Source organism: Sapajus apella, unplaced genomic scaffold (genome assembly GCF_009761245.1).
Source record: "Sapajus apella isolate SASKATOON/1434 unplaced genomic scaffold, GSC_monkey_1.0 scaffold14, whole genome shotgun sequence".
Taxonomy (NCBI): Eukaryota; Metazoa; Chordata; class Mammalia; order Primates; family Cebidae; genus Sapajus; species Sapajus apella.
Window position 1 is genome coordinate 8,284,718 of NW_022436954.1, and position 13,842 is coordinate 8,298,559.

Below are 13,842 nucleotides of genomic sequence, written 5' to 3' on the forward strand. Positions count from 1 at the left end.
GAACCCAGGGCGCGGAGTGGGGTGAGCCAAAAACCCCCCCTTTGACCACACCCCGGGGAAAAAAAGCAAAAACCCAACTAAAAAAAAAAAAAAAAAAAAAAAAAATTTTAAAATTAGCCAGGCATGGTGGTGCATGCCTATAGCCCTCGCTACTCCAGAAGGCTGACAGGAGGATTGCTTGAGCCCAGGATATGAAGGCTGTAGTGAGCTATGCACTCCAGCCTGAGTGACAGAGGCAGGCCCTGTTACTAAAAAGAGAAAAAATAGTAAGTGTAAGTGGACAGAAAGGAGTTCACAGCTATTGCCCTTTAACTTGAGCAACAACAGGCTATACAGGCTGTGTGACATGTCTAGTATTGTGCAGAAGGCACCCAACCCGAAGATCCTATGTGTGTCTCGAGTAGAAAACCTAATACTGGTCCTTTCCTTAGAATGTCTTTTAAAGTTTAGTGGAAGGCGTAAAAGGCATTGTATTGGGTCTGCTATTTAGCCTTACGTATAATTCCCTTCTTTTCTCTCCCATTTCTAGATTCCTTATGGCAAAAAGTATGACAAAGCATGGCTCCTGAGCATGATTCAGAGCAAGTGCAGTGTGCCCTTCACCCCTATTGAGGTAAGACAGGGCCTGAGTGGCTGGCTGGCTGGGCAGCAGGGATGGGCAAGGGGCTCTGGACTCCCAGTGTAACGCTCCTGTTTCCTCTTGCAGTTTCACTATGAGAATACACGGGCCCAGTTCTTTGTTGAGGACGCCAGTACTGCCTCTGCATTGAAAGCTATCAACTATAAGATTTTGGATCGGGAGAACCGAAGGGTGTGTTTAAAGGGCCTGGCTTGGCTGGAGGTGGAGGTTGGTGATCAGAGAAGGGACTGGGTCTTGGTCTTGCAGCTTAGGCTTCCCTAGAGTTTTCTGTGCCCTTTGTGTCTTCCCTCCAGATATCTATCATCATCAACTCCTCTGCTCCGCCCCCCACTATACTGAATGAACTGAAGCCAGAACAAGTAGAACAGCTAAAGGTGAGGCAGGCTCAAATTAGATAAGTTTCCAACCCAGTCTTACCACTTCTCACACCCCCACCCCACACACACAATCCCAGTAACCACTAAACCTTTCGTCCTTTGTAGCTGATCATGAGCAAACGATATGATGGCTCCCAACAAGCCCTTGACCTCAAGGGCCTTCGTTCAGACCCAGGTATGATTGATAACAGTAGTTCTCAGAGAGGTGGTGACAGGTGGGGATCTGTCAGGGAGGAAAAGTTTGAGGATATTTTAGTGCTAACGCTGGCCTGGGCAAGACCTCTCAGTCTCCCTTTCCATCCCTTCTTCTTGAAGATTTGGTGGCCCAGAACATTGATGTTGTCCTGAACCGCAGAAGCTGTATGGCAGCTACCCTGAGAATCATTGAAGAGAACATCCCTGAGGTAAGGCCTTTGACCCAATATTAGGCATGAGGAAGCAGGGTGGGTTAGATAGGATGTGGCTGGAGGGCAAATTTGTCTCTGATCCACTTGCTGGTGGTGCTTCCTTTAAACTCCTTTCTCCTCACAGCTATTGTCCTTGAACTTGAGCAACAACAGGCTATACAGGCTGGATGACATGTCTAGCATTGTGCAGAAGGCACCCAACCTGAAGATCCTAAACCTTTCTGGAAATGAAGTGAGAGTTGATACCTGGGCTGTGTTTTTGACGGGGGTGGGTAGAGAGTGTGCAGCGTTTGTCTGGTGAAGGCAAGAGGCAAGAGAGAGAACTCAGGCCAGATGCGGTGGCTTTCGACTGTAATCCCAACACTTTGGGAGGCCAAGGCAGGAGGATCACTTAAGGCTAGGAATTTGCCTAGCTGCTCCAGGAGGCTGAGGTGGGAGGATTGCTTGAGCTCAGGAGTTCAAGGCTACAGTCAGTTATGATTGTGCCATTGCATTCCAGCCTGAGCAACGTGTCTCAAAAAAATTTTTTTAATGAAAAAGGCCAGCATGATGTCACATGCCTATAGTCCTAGCTACCCAGGAGTCTGAGGTGGGAGGATCTCTTGAGTCCAGGAGTTTGAGGCTGCAGTGAACTATGATCATGCCATGGCACTGAAGCCTGGGTGACAGAGCAAGAACTCGTCTCTAAAATAAAAAAAAAAAAAGAATATCTAAAAAGATTAAACAAGAAGATCTCAGAACAGAGCTAATGGTAGGGATTGGAGGTTTGGGGATCCAGCTGGCTCTCTTCACCACGATCTCCTCCATTTTTCCCCCCACCCTTTGCAGTTGAAGTCTGAGCGGGAGTTGGACAAGATAAAGGGGCTGAAGCTAGAAGAGCTGTGGCTCGACGGAAACTCCCTGTGTGACACCTTCCGAGACCAGTCCACCTACATCAGGTCAGTTGTAGCCTCTGTCTCCCCTCCTGGGGACCTTCACCCCCTGGGAGGCTGAGCTAATGCATCCTGACCAGTGACCGTCTGCAGGAGATGTGCAGCCCTGAGCTGGAGCCACCTATCCTTTGGGAGGATCACGTGCTCCCCACTTTGGTCTGTCTGTGTCTTCTAGCTTTGTCCTAAGATCTCCTCTCTTTACTTTTCACCTGACTCTCTTGTTTGCTGGGACTGTGGCCCGTCTTTCTCTCTGCTTCCTGAACACAGCCTTTTCTAGAATCTCCCCTATCCTGTTGTTCCAGGAAGGCAACTCCCCATTTCTACTCTGACGAGAGGGTATCTTGTACATACCCTATAGATGGGGTTGCCTTGTGCCAAGAGCCTGGTGTCCATGGGCTGAGGAAGTTCTCCCTACCTGAGATTTCCTTCTGAGATGGGCCTTCCCTCCTTGTGTACTGTGATGGCCCCTCTTGCCCTTGTGCCAAGAGGGACCCTTTTCTCAGGATCCGTTTGCCCGAGGCTGTTGCCTGGGCTTTCCTGCCCATGCTGAGGTTGAGGCTTCCTAGGGGCTGGTGCCATGCAATCTGTCTCTATTGCTCAGTGCTATGACCTGGGCTCTCCCTGGAGAAGAAACCTGGGTTCCCCAAGATGTGATCGGAGCTGGGGCCTCGCCAGCAGGCGTGGGACTCCCAAGGCAGGTGCTGGGCGTGGAGGCCATGGGGGCATCGTCTACCAAGGAGACAGAGAACTGACCCCCTCGGGGGCGCTGCCTCTCCCTCACTCACACACTGCACATCACCCTGTTTGGCCCCAGTGGATGGCTGGTTAGCCAGAGACGGGTAAGATTCCTCAGGGAAGGAACAACCTAAGACAGGCACAGTCGCAGAGGGGCCATCAGGAGAGAACTTGAAGGCAACAGAGGTGAGGCACAGACCCTCACCCCCACAACCATGCAGGGTCCTGAACCCTTACACCTTCTGAGGGAGGTCTCCTGCCCCCATGGCTGCTTTGCTTCCCACGCCCAGCTCAGATCGGGACCCAGGTAGCAGACAGAGACCTGGCCAGCAGCAAGTGCCTACTCGCCACAGCAAGGATTTGTTTCTCATTTCTGACTTGGACCACAGGGATGGGGCAGCTGAAAGAAAGGGCTGTGTCAGGCTGTCTTTCTCCCGTTTCTCCATCGTTTTTCTAGATGCGTTCTTGCCTTGTAGTTCTTTCCCTTTCTCTTTGCTTTCTCTTGCCTTTTCCTCTCTATCTCCCATACCTCCCCCATCTCTCCCTTGCCCCTGTCCCTGCCCCATCCTGCCTTTTTCTCTTTTTCCACCTTTTCCTTTCCTTTCTTATTCCTTTGCCTCTCAATTCCTGAGCCCCACCTGCTCATCTCCCTGCCCCAACATCCTGTGCCATCCCTGTGGTGTGTTTGGGTCTTGGCCAAGGCCAGACCTGGCAGAACTGATGGATACCTGGTGAGGCAGCGGAGCCCCTGGGCTCCCACCCCATTCCCTCCTCCCGGGGCTGCACAGGTGAGTAGGTGGAAGGTAAGGGGGGCAGGGAGGGGAAGGAGGTCCTGGCTTAAAGCCTGGGCTTGGAGTGCTGTTTGTTGTGGCACTCAGAGTCAAGCAGAGAGAAGAGAGACAGCCTTGAAGGCAGTCCGTGTCTGGGTGCCCCGGGTCAGGTGGGGAGTGGGGGCCATTTTTTCCTGAGCGCAGGCTGGGAAGGAGTGGAGGGATGAGCAGGATGGGATGGGCTGTCCCTTGGGTTTGGTATATTTGCTCCTAGAGCAGCCCAGGAGGCACGGTGGCTCTGAAGCGTCACTCACTTCTGTCCCGTTCTTGACAGCGCCATTCGTGAACGATTTCCCAAGTTATTACGCCTGGTAAGTCTATAATTTTTTTCATTCTAACAAGCACAGCATCTCCCGCTCACAAGGATTCCTGCATACTTTTTTCATTTTTTGAGACGGAGTCTTGCCCTGTCACCCAGGCTGTAGTGCAACTGATTTCAGCTGACAGCAGCTTCCTCCTCCCAGGTTCAAGTGATTCTCCTGCCTCAGCCTCCCAATAGCTGGGATTACAGGCACCGCCACGCTTGGCTAATTTTCATATTTTTGGTAGAGATGGGGTTTCACCATGTTGGCCAGGCTGGCCTCGAACTCCTGACTTCAGGTAATCTACCCACCTCAGCCTCCCAGAGTGCCGGGATTACAGGATTACAGGTATAAGCCACTGCACCCTTCCCTTTTTTCGTTTTTTTTTTTTTTTTTTTTTTTTTTAGCAGAGTCTTGTTCTGTTGCCCAGAGTGCAGTGGTGCGATCTCGACTCACTGCAACCTCTGCCTCCTGGGTTCAAGCAAGTCTTCTGCCTCAGCCTCCCAAGTAGCTGGGATTACAGGCATGTGCCAAGATGCCTGACTAATTTTATTTGGTTTGGTTTGTTTTTTTGAGATGGAGTCTTGCTGTTGTTGCCCAGGCTGCAGTGCAGTGGCGTGATCTCGGCTCACTGCAACCTCCGCCTTCCGGGTTCAAGGGATTCTCCTTCCTTAGCCTCCCGAGTAGCTGGGATTACAAGTGCCTGCCACATGCCTGGCTAATTTTTTGTATTTTTAATAGAGATGAGGTTTTGCCATGTTGGTCAGGTTGGTTTTGAACTCTCGACCTCAGGTGATCTGCCCGCGTCGGCCTTCCAAAGTGCTGAGATTACAGGTGTGAGCCACTGTGCCCAGCCTCTTTGTATTTTTAGTAGGGAGTGGGGGCCATTTTTCCCTGAGCCCAGGCTGGTGAAACAACATAGTGTTTTACTGTGTTGGCCAGGCTGGTCTTGAACTCCTGACCTCAAGTGATCCACTTACCTCAGCCTCCCAATGTGCTGGGATTATAGGTGTGAGCCACCACCCCTGGACTGGATTCCTGGATACTTTTCATGACCCTTTTACACTTGACTTTTGACCCCTCTTTCCTAGTTCTTCATTCTACTTATGCATCCAGTCTTTTTCTCTCATGTTTGCACTGACAACTTTCTTTTTGTTTGTTTTGTTTTTTGAGATAGGATCTGGCTCTGTTGTCCAGGCTGGAGTGCAGTGCTACAATCTTAGCTTTTACTGTAACCTCCACCTGCCAGGCTCAAGTGATCCTCCCACTTCAGCCTTCCAAGTAGTTGGAATACAGGCATGCACCACCATGCCCAGATGATTTTTGTAATTTTGATAGAGATGGGATTTTGCCATGTTGCCCAGGCTGGTCTCGAACTTCTGGGCCGAAGCTATCCTCCTGCCTCAGCCTCCCAAAGTTCTGAGATCACAGCTGTGAGCCACTGTGCCCAGTCTACAATGTCAACTTTTACTTCTTTCTACAGGATGGCCATGAGCTACCCCCACCAATTGCCTTTGATATTGAACCCCCCACGACGTTACCGCCCTGTAAGGTAGGAAGCACAGACAGAGTAAGAACTTGTGTGTGGAGGGAATACTGCTTCCATGGTCCTAATACCTGTTTGATTCCAGGGAAGCTATTTTGGAACAGAAAACTTGAAGAGTCTGGTCCTGCACTTCCTACAGCAGTAAGTATCCTAGGAACCCCGTCTCCACAGCCCAAGGTTGGGGAAAGTTGGGGAGACCCAAGCACACCTCACTCTCTTTTCTTTTTTTTTTTTTTTTTTTTTTTTGGACAGAGTCTCACTCTATTGCCTTAGCTGGAGTGCAGTGGCATAATCTTGGCTCACTGCAACCTCTACCTTCTAGATTCAAGAGGTTCTTCTGTCTCAGCCTCTCCGTAGCTGGGATTACAGGTGGCTGTCACCACGCCCAGCTAATTTTTTTTTCTTTTTTTTGAGTTGGAGTCTCACTCTGTCACCCAGGTTGGAGTGCAATGGCATGATCTCGGCTTGCTGCAATCTCTGCCTCCTGGGTTAGAGTGATTCTCCTGCTTCAGCCTCCTGAGTAGCTGGGATTACAGGCGCCCACCACCATGTCTGGCTGATTTTTTGTGTTTTTAGTAGAGATGGGGTTTTGCCACATTGGCCAGCTTGGTCTCGAACTCCTTATCTTAGGTAATCCACCCGCCTCTGCCTCCCAAAGTGCTAGCATTACAGGCATGAGCCACCCTGCTCAGCCATTTTTTTGGAATTTTAGTAGAGACAGGGTTTCACCATGTTGCCCAGGCTGGTCTCAAACTCCTGGGCTCAAGCAGTTCACCCGCCTCGGCCTCCTAAAGTAGTGGGATTACAGGAATGAGCCACTGTGCTCAGCCACAGCTTCCTTTTGGGAGGTACTGGGTCCTGCTGTGGCTCTAGACCACAGAGTCTATACCTTCTCATTTGTTTTTCCCACAGGTACTATGCTATTTATGACTCTGGAGACCGGCAAGGGCTCCTAGATGCCTACCATGATGGGGCCTGTTGTTCCCTGAGCATTCCTTTCATTCCTCAAAACCCTGCCCGGTGAGTATCACATCCCAGAATCTTCCTGGGACCACAGGGTTTCCCAGCAGATACAGGGCAACACTTGCTGCAGCACTGCTCTGAAAACCGTGTCCATTCCTCTTATTCCCCCAGAAGCAACTTGGCTGAATATTTCAAGGATAGCAGAAATGTGAAGAAGCTTAAAGACCCTAGTAAGTGTGTGATGTGAACAAAACAGGATGGGAAAAGGGAATAGGAAGGAATCAATCATAAAACTAACGAGTATGTGGCAGCCCCGCTGAGCTTTCTCCACCCACAGCCTTGCGGTTCCGGCTATTGAAGCACACGCGTCTCAACGTTGTTGCCTTCCTCAACGAATTGCCCAAAACCCAGCACGACGTCAATTCCTTTGTGGTAGACATAAGCGCCCAGACTGTAAGCTCCTGCTTGTGCCCGGACAGAAGCCTAGAATTGGGGTGGGGGTGGCATTTAATAGGCAAGGTTGGGGTGTGCTCAGAAGTCTACATTGTACCTGATGCTTCTCTTTCAGAGCACACTGCTGTGTTTTTCTGTCAATGGGGTCTTCAAGGAAGGTAAGAATCTTTAAAGTCCTGAGTTTGTAGCATGGTACCACCCTCAGCTGGAATGTTCCTCAGCACTCTTAGCTTCCCAGCTACTTTTTCTCCCATTTTCTTTTTGAACTCCTTCTCCCATTTTGCCTCCAAGCCATCTTGGCTTGGCCTCCCTCTCAGCCTGTCCTGTCAGGATATTGGAAAAGCCTGGGGATTAGGAAGACTGGAGTCAGGCAGTTCTTAGTTTCCATCCCAGTTTTGGTTGTGTGGGGCTGTGGACAAGTAACATTACCTCTAAGACTTAGGTTATTTATTTGTAAGATGGGGTAATAGCCATCTCAGAGTGGTGCTGTAGGAAGTAAAGTGAAATAACTTACAAAGTGCTTGGCCTTGGGCCTGGCACACAGATGATATCAGTGGATTAGTAGTTATTACTATTACTGTCCTCTCTGCCAGACCCTTCACCCCACCTCTACTTCCCTTATACATTTAATCATCCCTGTCTGGCCCGCTAGTATTCCTTGTATCAAATAAGACCATGATTCAAGAAGCTGTTTATAAACATAAACCACTAGCGACCCTAAGGTGTCATTACTATTGTTCTCATTGCAGTGGATGGAAAGTCCCGGGATTCTTTGCGAGCCTTCACCCGGACATTCATTGCTGTTCCTGCTACCAATTCAGGGTAAATATTCTGCTTTTCACATTGGATACCAGTCCTAATCCATGGCCAACAGTGTGGTAATTGGAGAGTAGAGTCAGTCAGTCTTCAGGGTGCTTTCAGAAAGGCAACAGGAAATCAGAGAAAGCTCACATAGCTAGTTAGGAGCATGGCTCTGGAATCGTACCATTTGGGTTTTCATCCTGGCTCCACCACTTCTAGCAAGTAGGCTGCTGCCTCATCTGAAAGTTCATATAACAATATTCACTTCCTAAGTTTGTTGTGAAGATAAAGGGCTAAGAACTGTTCATGTGTTGGGAGAACTCTAGTGTGTTTGGTAGATAATCCTTCCAAACATGGATTCCATGGGAGGAGATAAATGATAAAAGGGAACAATAGCTAAGAGTGGGAGGGGAACCTTGTGAATACTGAAGGAATCTGAGAATAGGAATGATGTTGGGGGATGACATTATATATCTGTCCAGCTTTTTAAGTGCTTTTTGTTCTCAAGGCTGTGTATTGTAAACGACGAGCTATTTGTGCGGAATGCAAGTTCTGAAGAGATCCAAAGAGCCTTCGCTATGCCTGCACCCACGCCTTCCTCCAGCCCAGTGCCCACCCTCTCTCCAGAGCAGCAAGAAATGTTGCAGGCATTCTCTACCCAGTCTGGCATGAACCTCGAGTGGTCCCAGAAGTGAGTGTTGGGCATGTGTAGGGTGGGGATGAACCGAACTGAAGTAGGAGTAGTTGTGAATAATGAGAGCTCCTGACAGGTGTTTTTTTTTTTTTTTTTTTTATTAGAGACAAGGTCTTGCTCTGTCATCCAGGCTGGAGTGTAGTGGTGATCATAACTCACTGTAACCTCTAAATCCTGGGCACAAGTTCCTCTCCAGAGTAGCTGGAACTACAGGCATATGCCAGCATACCCTACTTTTTTTTTTTTTTTTTTTTTTAAAAAGAGAGGGTTTCACCATGTTGGTCAGGCTGGTCTTGAACTCCTGACCTCAGGTGATCTGCCCGCCTTGGCCTCCAAAGTGCTTGGATTACAGGTGTGAGCCACCACGCCCGGCCTTTTTTTAAAATTTTTTGTAGAGACTATCTTGCTATGTTGCTCAGGCTGGTCCTGAGCTCCAGTAATCCTCCTGCCTCGGCCAAAACGCAGTATCCCAAAATGCAAAATAATAGGCATGAGCCATTGTGCCCAGACAAATTTTTATTTGCGTGTTTGTTTTGAGGCAGGGTCTCATTCTAATGCCCAGGCTGGAGTACAATGGTGTGATCACAGCTCATTGCGAGGGCTCAGGTGATTCTCTCACTTCAGCTACCTGAGTAGCTGGGACTACAGGCGCAGGCCATGGCACCCGGCTGATTTTTTTGTATTTCTTTGTAGAGATGGGATTTTGCCATGTTTCCCACCTAGGCCTCCCAAAGTGCTGGGGTTATAGGTGTGAACTACCATGTCTGACCTCCTGAAATTTTAAAAGGCAAAACTTTTTGCTGCTTAAAAAAGCCCAATAGTCGATTGGGCGTGGTGGCTCACGCCTGTAATCCCAGCACTTTGGGAGGCCGAGATGGTCATGAGATCTAGAGATCGAGACCATCCTGGCCAACATGGTGAAACTGTGTCTCTACTGAAAATACAAAAATTAGCTGGGTGTGGTGGCACGCCCCTATAGTTCCAGCTACTCAGGAGTTTGAGGTGGGAGAATCACTTGAACCCGGGAGGCGGAGGTTGTGGTGAGCTGAGATCTCGCCACTGCACTCCAGCCTGGGAAGAGAGTGAGACTTCATCTCAAAAAAAAAAAAAAAAAAGTAAACAAAAAAAAGTTTATAAAAAATTTGCCTATGCATAAATTAGCATTAAAAATTTAGCCGGCTGCAGTGGCTCATGCCTGTAATCCCAGCACTTTGGGAGGCAGAGGTAGGTGGATCATAAGGTCAGGAGTTTGAGACCAGCCTAGCCAATCTGTCTCTACAAAAAATACAAAAAAAAATTAGGCATGGTGGCACAAACCTGTAATCCCAGCTACTTGGGAGACTGAGGCAGGAGAATTGCTTGAACCTGGGAGGCAGAGGTTGCAGTGGGTGGAGCTTGTGACATTGCATTCCAGCCTGGGAGACAGAGCAAGATTGTCTCAAAAAAAAAAATTGACCAGGTGTGGTGGCTCACACCTGTAATCCCATCACTTTGGGAGGTTGAGGTGGGCATCATGAGGTCAGGAGTTGGAGACCATCCTGGCTAACATGATGAATCCCCGTCTCTACTAAAAAATACAAAAAATTATCTGGGCATGGTGGCATGCACCTGTAGTCCCAGCTACTAGGGAGGCTAAGGCAGGAGAATCGCTTGAACCCAGGAGGTGGAGGTTGCAGTGAGCCGAGATCAAGTCACTGCACTCTAGCCTGGGTAACAAGTGAAACTCCGTCTAAAAAAAAAAAAAAAAAATTAAAAGCCAAAATGGAAGTTCCTTTTTATATACTGTTTTGCAACTTAATTTCTTTACTTAGACCATGATCATCTCTCCCTACCAGTGTAAAAACTGTCTTGGGCTTGACAGCTATTTAATACTCCTTATCTTTGATAGACCATTGGTAGAACATTTAGACTTTTACTAATTTCTCATTTGTATAAGTAGTGCAAGGATATATAAGAATGTACATACTTGTTGGCAAACTTGGGTGCTTTTATAGAATGGACTTTCAAATGGCATTTAAGGGTCAGAGTTTTTGTTTTTTGTTTTTTTTGAGACGGAGTTTCGCTCTTGTTACCCAGGCTGGAGTGCAATGGCGCGATCTCGGGTCACTGCAACCTCCGCCTCCTGGGTTCAGGCAATTCTCCTGCCTCAGCCTCCTGAGTAGCTGGGATTACAGGCATGCGCCACCATGCCCAGCTAATTTTTTGTATTTTTAGTAGAGACGGGGTTTCACCATGTTGACCAGGATGGTCTCTATCTCTTGACCTCGTGATCCACCCACCGCGGCCTCCCAAAGTGCTGGGATTACAGGCTTGAGCCACTGCGCCCAGCCTGTTTTTTTTTTTTTTGAGACGGAGTTTCACTCATGTTACCCAGGCTGGAGTGCAATGGCGCGATCTCGGCTCACCGCAACCTCCGCCTCCTGGGTTCAGGCAATTCTCCTGCCTCAGCTTCCTGAGTAGCTGGGATTACAGGCACGCACCACCATGCCCAGCTAATTTTTTTTGTATTTTTAATAGAGACGGGGTTTCACCATGTTGACCAGGATGGTCTCGATCTCTTGACCTCGTGATCCACCCGCCTTGGCCTCCCAAAGTGCTGGGATTACAGGCTTGAGCCACCGCGCCCGGCCTTTTTTTTTTTTTTTTTTTTTAAAGCGACGGGGTTTCACCATGTTGGCCAAGCTGGTCTCAAACTCCTGGCCTCAAGTGATCCACACATCTCAGCCTCCCAAAGTGCTGGGATTACAGGCGTGAGCCACTGCTCCTGGCCGGGGTCAGAGTTCTTATGGAGCTGCCTGTTCTCCCTACTCCAGGTGCCTTCAGGACAACAACTGGGACTACACCAGATCTGCCCAGGCCTTCACTCATCTCAAGGTAAGGTCTGGAAATACAGTGGCAAAAACACTAGGATTTCCTGGCCTTCAGGAGGTCAGGTTAGCTGGGGTTGCTAAGTGGGGAGGGTAGGCCTGCCTCTACTGACCTTTCATTTTTCTCCAGGCCAAGGGCGAGATCCCAGAAGTGGCATTCATGAAGTGATCGTAGTCATGCCCCAGAAGCAGCCCCTCTGTAAATAGCCGTTGGATATTACTGTCTGGTTGTCATCTGTCATCTCCTCCTGTCTGGCCCAAGGCTGCCCTGTGACTGTGACCGAGGAGGGAGGGCTGCTGGATCCTTCTCACCTGCCTTCTGGAAGACTTCAGAAGATTGAGCCTCATTGGTGCCAGGAAGCCAAAGCTTACTTTGTAGAACTGACACTAAACTACCCGAAGGACTTAGGTGCTTTGTGTACTTAACCCCAGGACCTCCTTTCTTTTTAAGATAAACAGTGATGTTGTATTTTGTGTTCTGCGTGCTGGATCCGTTTTCTCCTCCCAGCCCTGAGCGGGAGGGCGGGCCCTGTAGCCAGGGAAGAGGGGAGGCGGGGAGGGCGTCCCGGGAGAGGGGAGGTGGCTCCGCGGCAGGAAGTCCCGCCCCGGAAGTCGGATAGTCATGGCGGCACTTAGGAGGCGGTGGCTCACGGGGCTGCTAGCGGCGTTGCGGACACTGCCCACGCGCCGGCTCCTGCAAGTCGCGACCTTGCAACGGGATGTGCTGCTCTTTGAGCACGAACGGGGCCGCTTCTTTACCATCCTTGGGCTGTTTTGCGCGGGCCAGGGCGTCTTCTGGGCCTCCCTGGCTGTGGCAACCGTGTCCCGGCCCCATGTCTCGGTGCAGCCTCAGGATGAGGAGGTCCCAAACCATGGCCGCGACCTGCGCTCTGCGCTTTGGCGCTACGGTCTGGCAGTCGGCTGCGGCACCATCGGTAAGACGGGGGCTGCCTTCCTACAGTTTCAACATGGGGTGGCAGAACAGGACCCTCCATACGCAGGCAGGGAGTATCAGAGGCCTTTATCCCAGATGAGCAAGAGTGGCGGGTGGGCTTGCCCCATAGAAATGCGAAACACTGATGTCTCTGAGCACCGTGCCCTGTCATAGTCTAGGCTGAGGTCTGCCCTTCACTCTGCAACCTTGAGCAAGGTCCTTAAAGCTGTGGACCCGGCCGGGCGCGGTGGCTCACAATCGTAATCCCGACACTTTGGGAGGCCAAGGCTGGAGGATCACGAGGTCAGGAGTTCAAGACCAGCCTGGCCAATATCGTGAAACCCCTTCTCTACTAAAAATACAAAAAAAAAAATTGGCCGGACGTGTGCACCCGTAGTGCCAGCTATTCGGGAGGCTGAGGCAGAAGAATCGCTTGAATCTGGGAGGCGGAAGTTGCAGTGAGCCGAGATCGTGCCACTGCACTGCATCCTAGGAGACACTGAGAGTCCATCTCAAAAAACAAAAACAACTCGGGAATCTTCGTCTTCCCTTTAAAATGGAAACTGACATCTATTAAGGCTGTAGGGAGGAATATCAGGATTCTAGGGCATAAGAGGAGCTCAGTAAATATTACTTTCACCCCCCCCCAAATTTCTTAGAGGAGACTAGGAAGGTGGGTACTAAGTTGTCCAGTGAAAACGCCTCACCCCAATCCCTGCTCTTCCTGCAGGAGCCCTGGTACTTGGTGCTGGTCTTCTCTTCTCTCTCCGGTCTGTGCGCTCAGTGGTGCTTCGAGCTGGAGGGCAGCAGGTGACCCTCACCACTCATGCCCCCTTTGGCTTGTGGGCCAATTTCACAGTTCCTTTGAACCAGGTATCCTGCATGGCCCACCGGGATGAAGTTCCTGCCATGCTACCTCTGAAAGTCAAAGGCCGGCGCTTCTATTTCCTCTTGGACAAAGCTGGACGCTTCCCTAACACAAAGCTCTTTGACAATACTGTGGGTGCCTACCGGAGCCTGTGAAGAAACAACCTCGATTCACTCACCTCTCCAAGAGAGGCAAAAAAACGGAACCTTGGAGAGCCAGGTGTGTTCACACCTATTGTAATCGTAGTACTTTGGGAGGCTGAGGCAGGAGGACTGCTTGAGCCCAGGTTGAGAACAGCCTGGGCAACATAGCAAGACCTTGTCTCTATTTCCAAAAGAAAAAAAAAAAAAAAAAAAAGACAACCTTAGAGACGGAGTAACAACCAGGGTCTCAACCAGGGTCTCGCAAGGAGGGCCCAAGATTCATTAACAAATAAAGGAGCAGTCATCCCTAGGGCAGCTGCCGGACAGTACCTCTAAGTTTCAATCCATGT

The 13,842-nt window shown here is 49.8% G+C and overlaps 2 protein-coding genes across 2 annotated transcripts in view; both read left to right on the forward strand.

Moving 5' to 3' along the window:
• The window catches only part of NXF1 (nuclear RNA export factor 1), a 15,635-nt gene extending 3,613 nt beyond the window's left edge, over positions 1–12,022 (forward strand). The window contains exons 4-21 of the mRNA XM_032283070.1: positions 530–613; positions 707–811; positions 934–1,014; positions 1,123–1,192; positions 1,333–1,421; positions 1,549–1,656; positions 2,253–2,362; positions 4,196–4,232; positions 5,707–5,775; positions 5,855–5,910; positions 6,682–6,789; positions 6,904–6,962; positions 7,070–7,185; positions 7,301–7,343; positions 7,935–8,007; positions 8,495–8,677; positions 11,494–11,554; positions 11,678–12,022. Coding sequence (XP_032138961.1) covers positions 530–613; positions 707–811; positions 934–1,014; positions 1,123–1,192; positions 1,333–1,421; positions 1,549–1,656; positions 2,253–2,362; positions 4,196–4,232; positions 5,707–5,775; positions 5,855–5,910; positions 6,682–6,789; positions 6,904–6,962; positions 7,070–7,185; positions 7,301–7,343; positions 7,935–8,007; positions 8,495–8,677; positions 11,494–11,554; positions 11,678–11,716 — 1,491 coding nt within the window. The 3' untranslated portion in view covers positions 11,717–12,022. The remainder of the gene's footprint in view (positions 1–529; positions 614–706; positions 812–933; positions 1,015–1,122; positions 1,193–1,332; positions 1,422–1,548; positions 1,657–2,252; positions 2,363–4,195; positions 4,233–5,706; positions 5,776–5,854; positions 5,911–6,681; positions 6,790–6,903; positions 6,963–7,069; positions 7,186–7,300; positions 7,344–7,934; positions 8,008–8,494; positions 8,678–11,493; positions 11,555–11,677) is intronic.
• Positions 12,023–12,130: 108 nt separating this feature from the next.
• TMEM223 (transmembrane protein 223) lies at positions 12,131–13,822 on the forward strand. Its single transcript, XM_032283075.1, has 2 exons — positions 12,131–12,482; positions 13,212–13,822. The coding sequence occupies exons 1-2, from the start codon at positions 12,170–12,172 to the stop codon at positions 13,502–13,504; spliced, it is 606 nt and encodes a 201-aa protein (XP_032138966.1). The 5' UTR covers positions 12,131–12,169; the 3' UTR covers positions 13,505–13,822.
• The last annotated feature ends 20 nt before the right edge of the window (positions 13,823–13,842 follow it).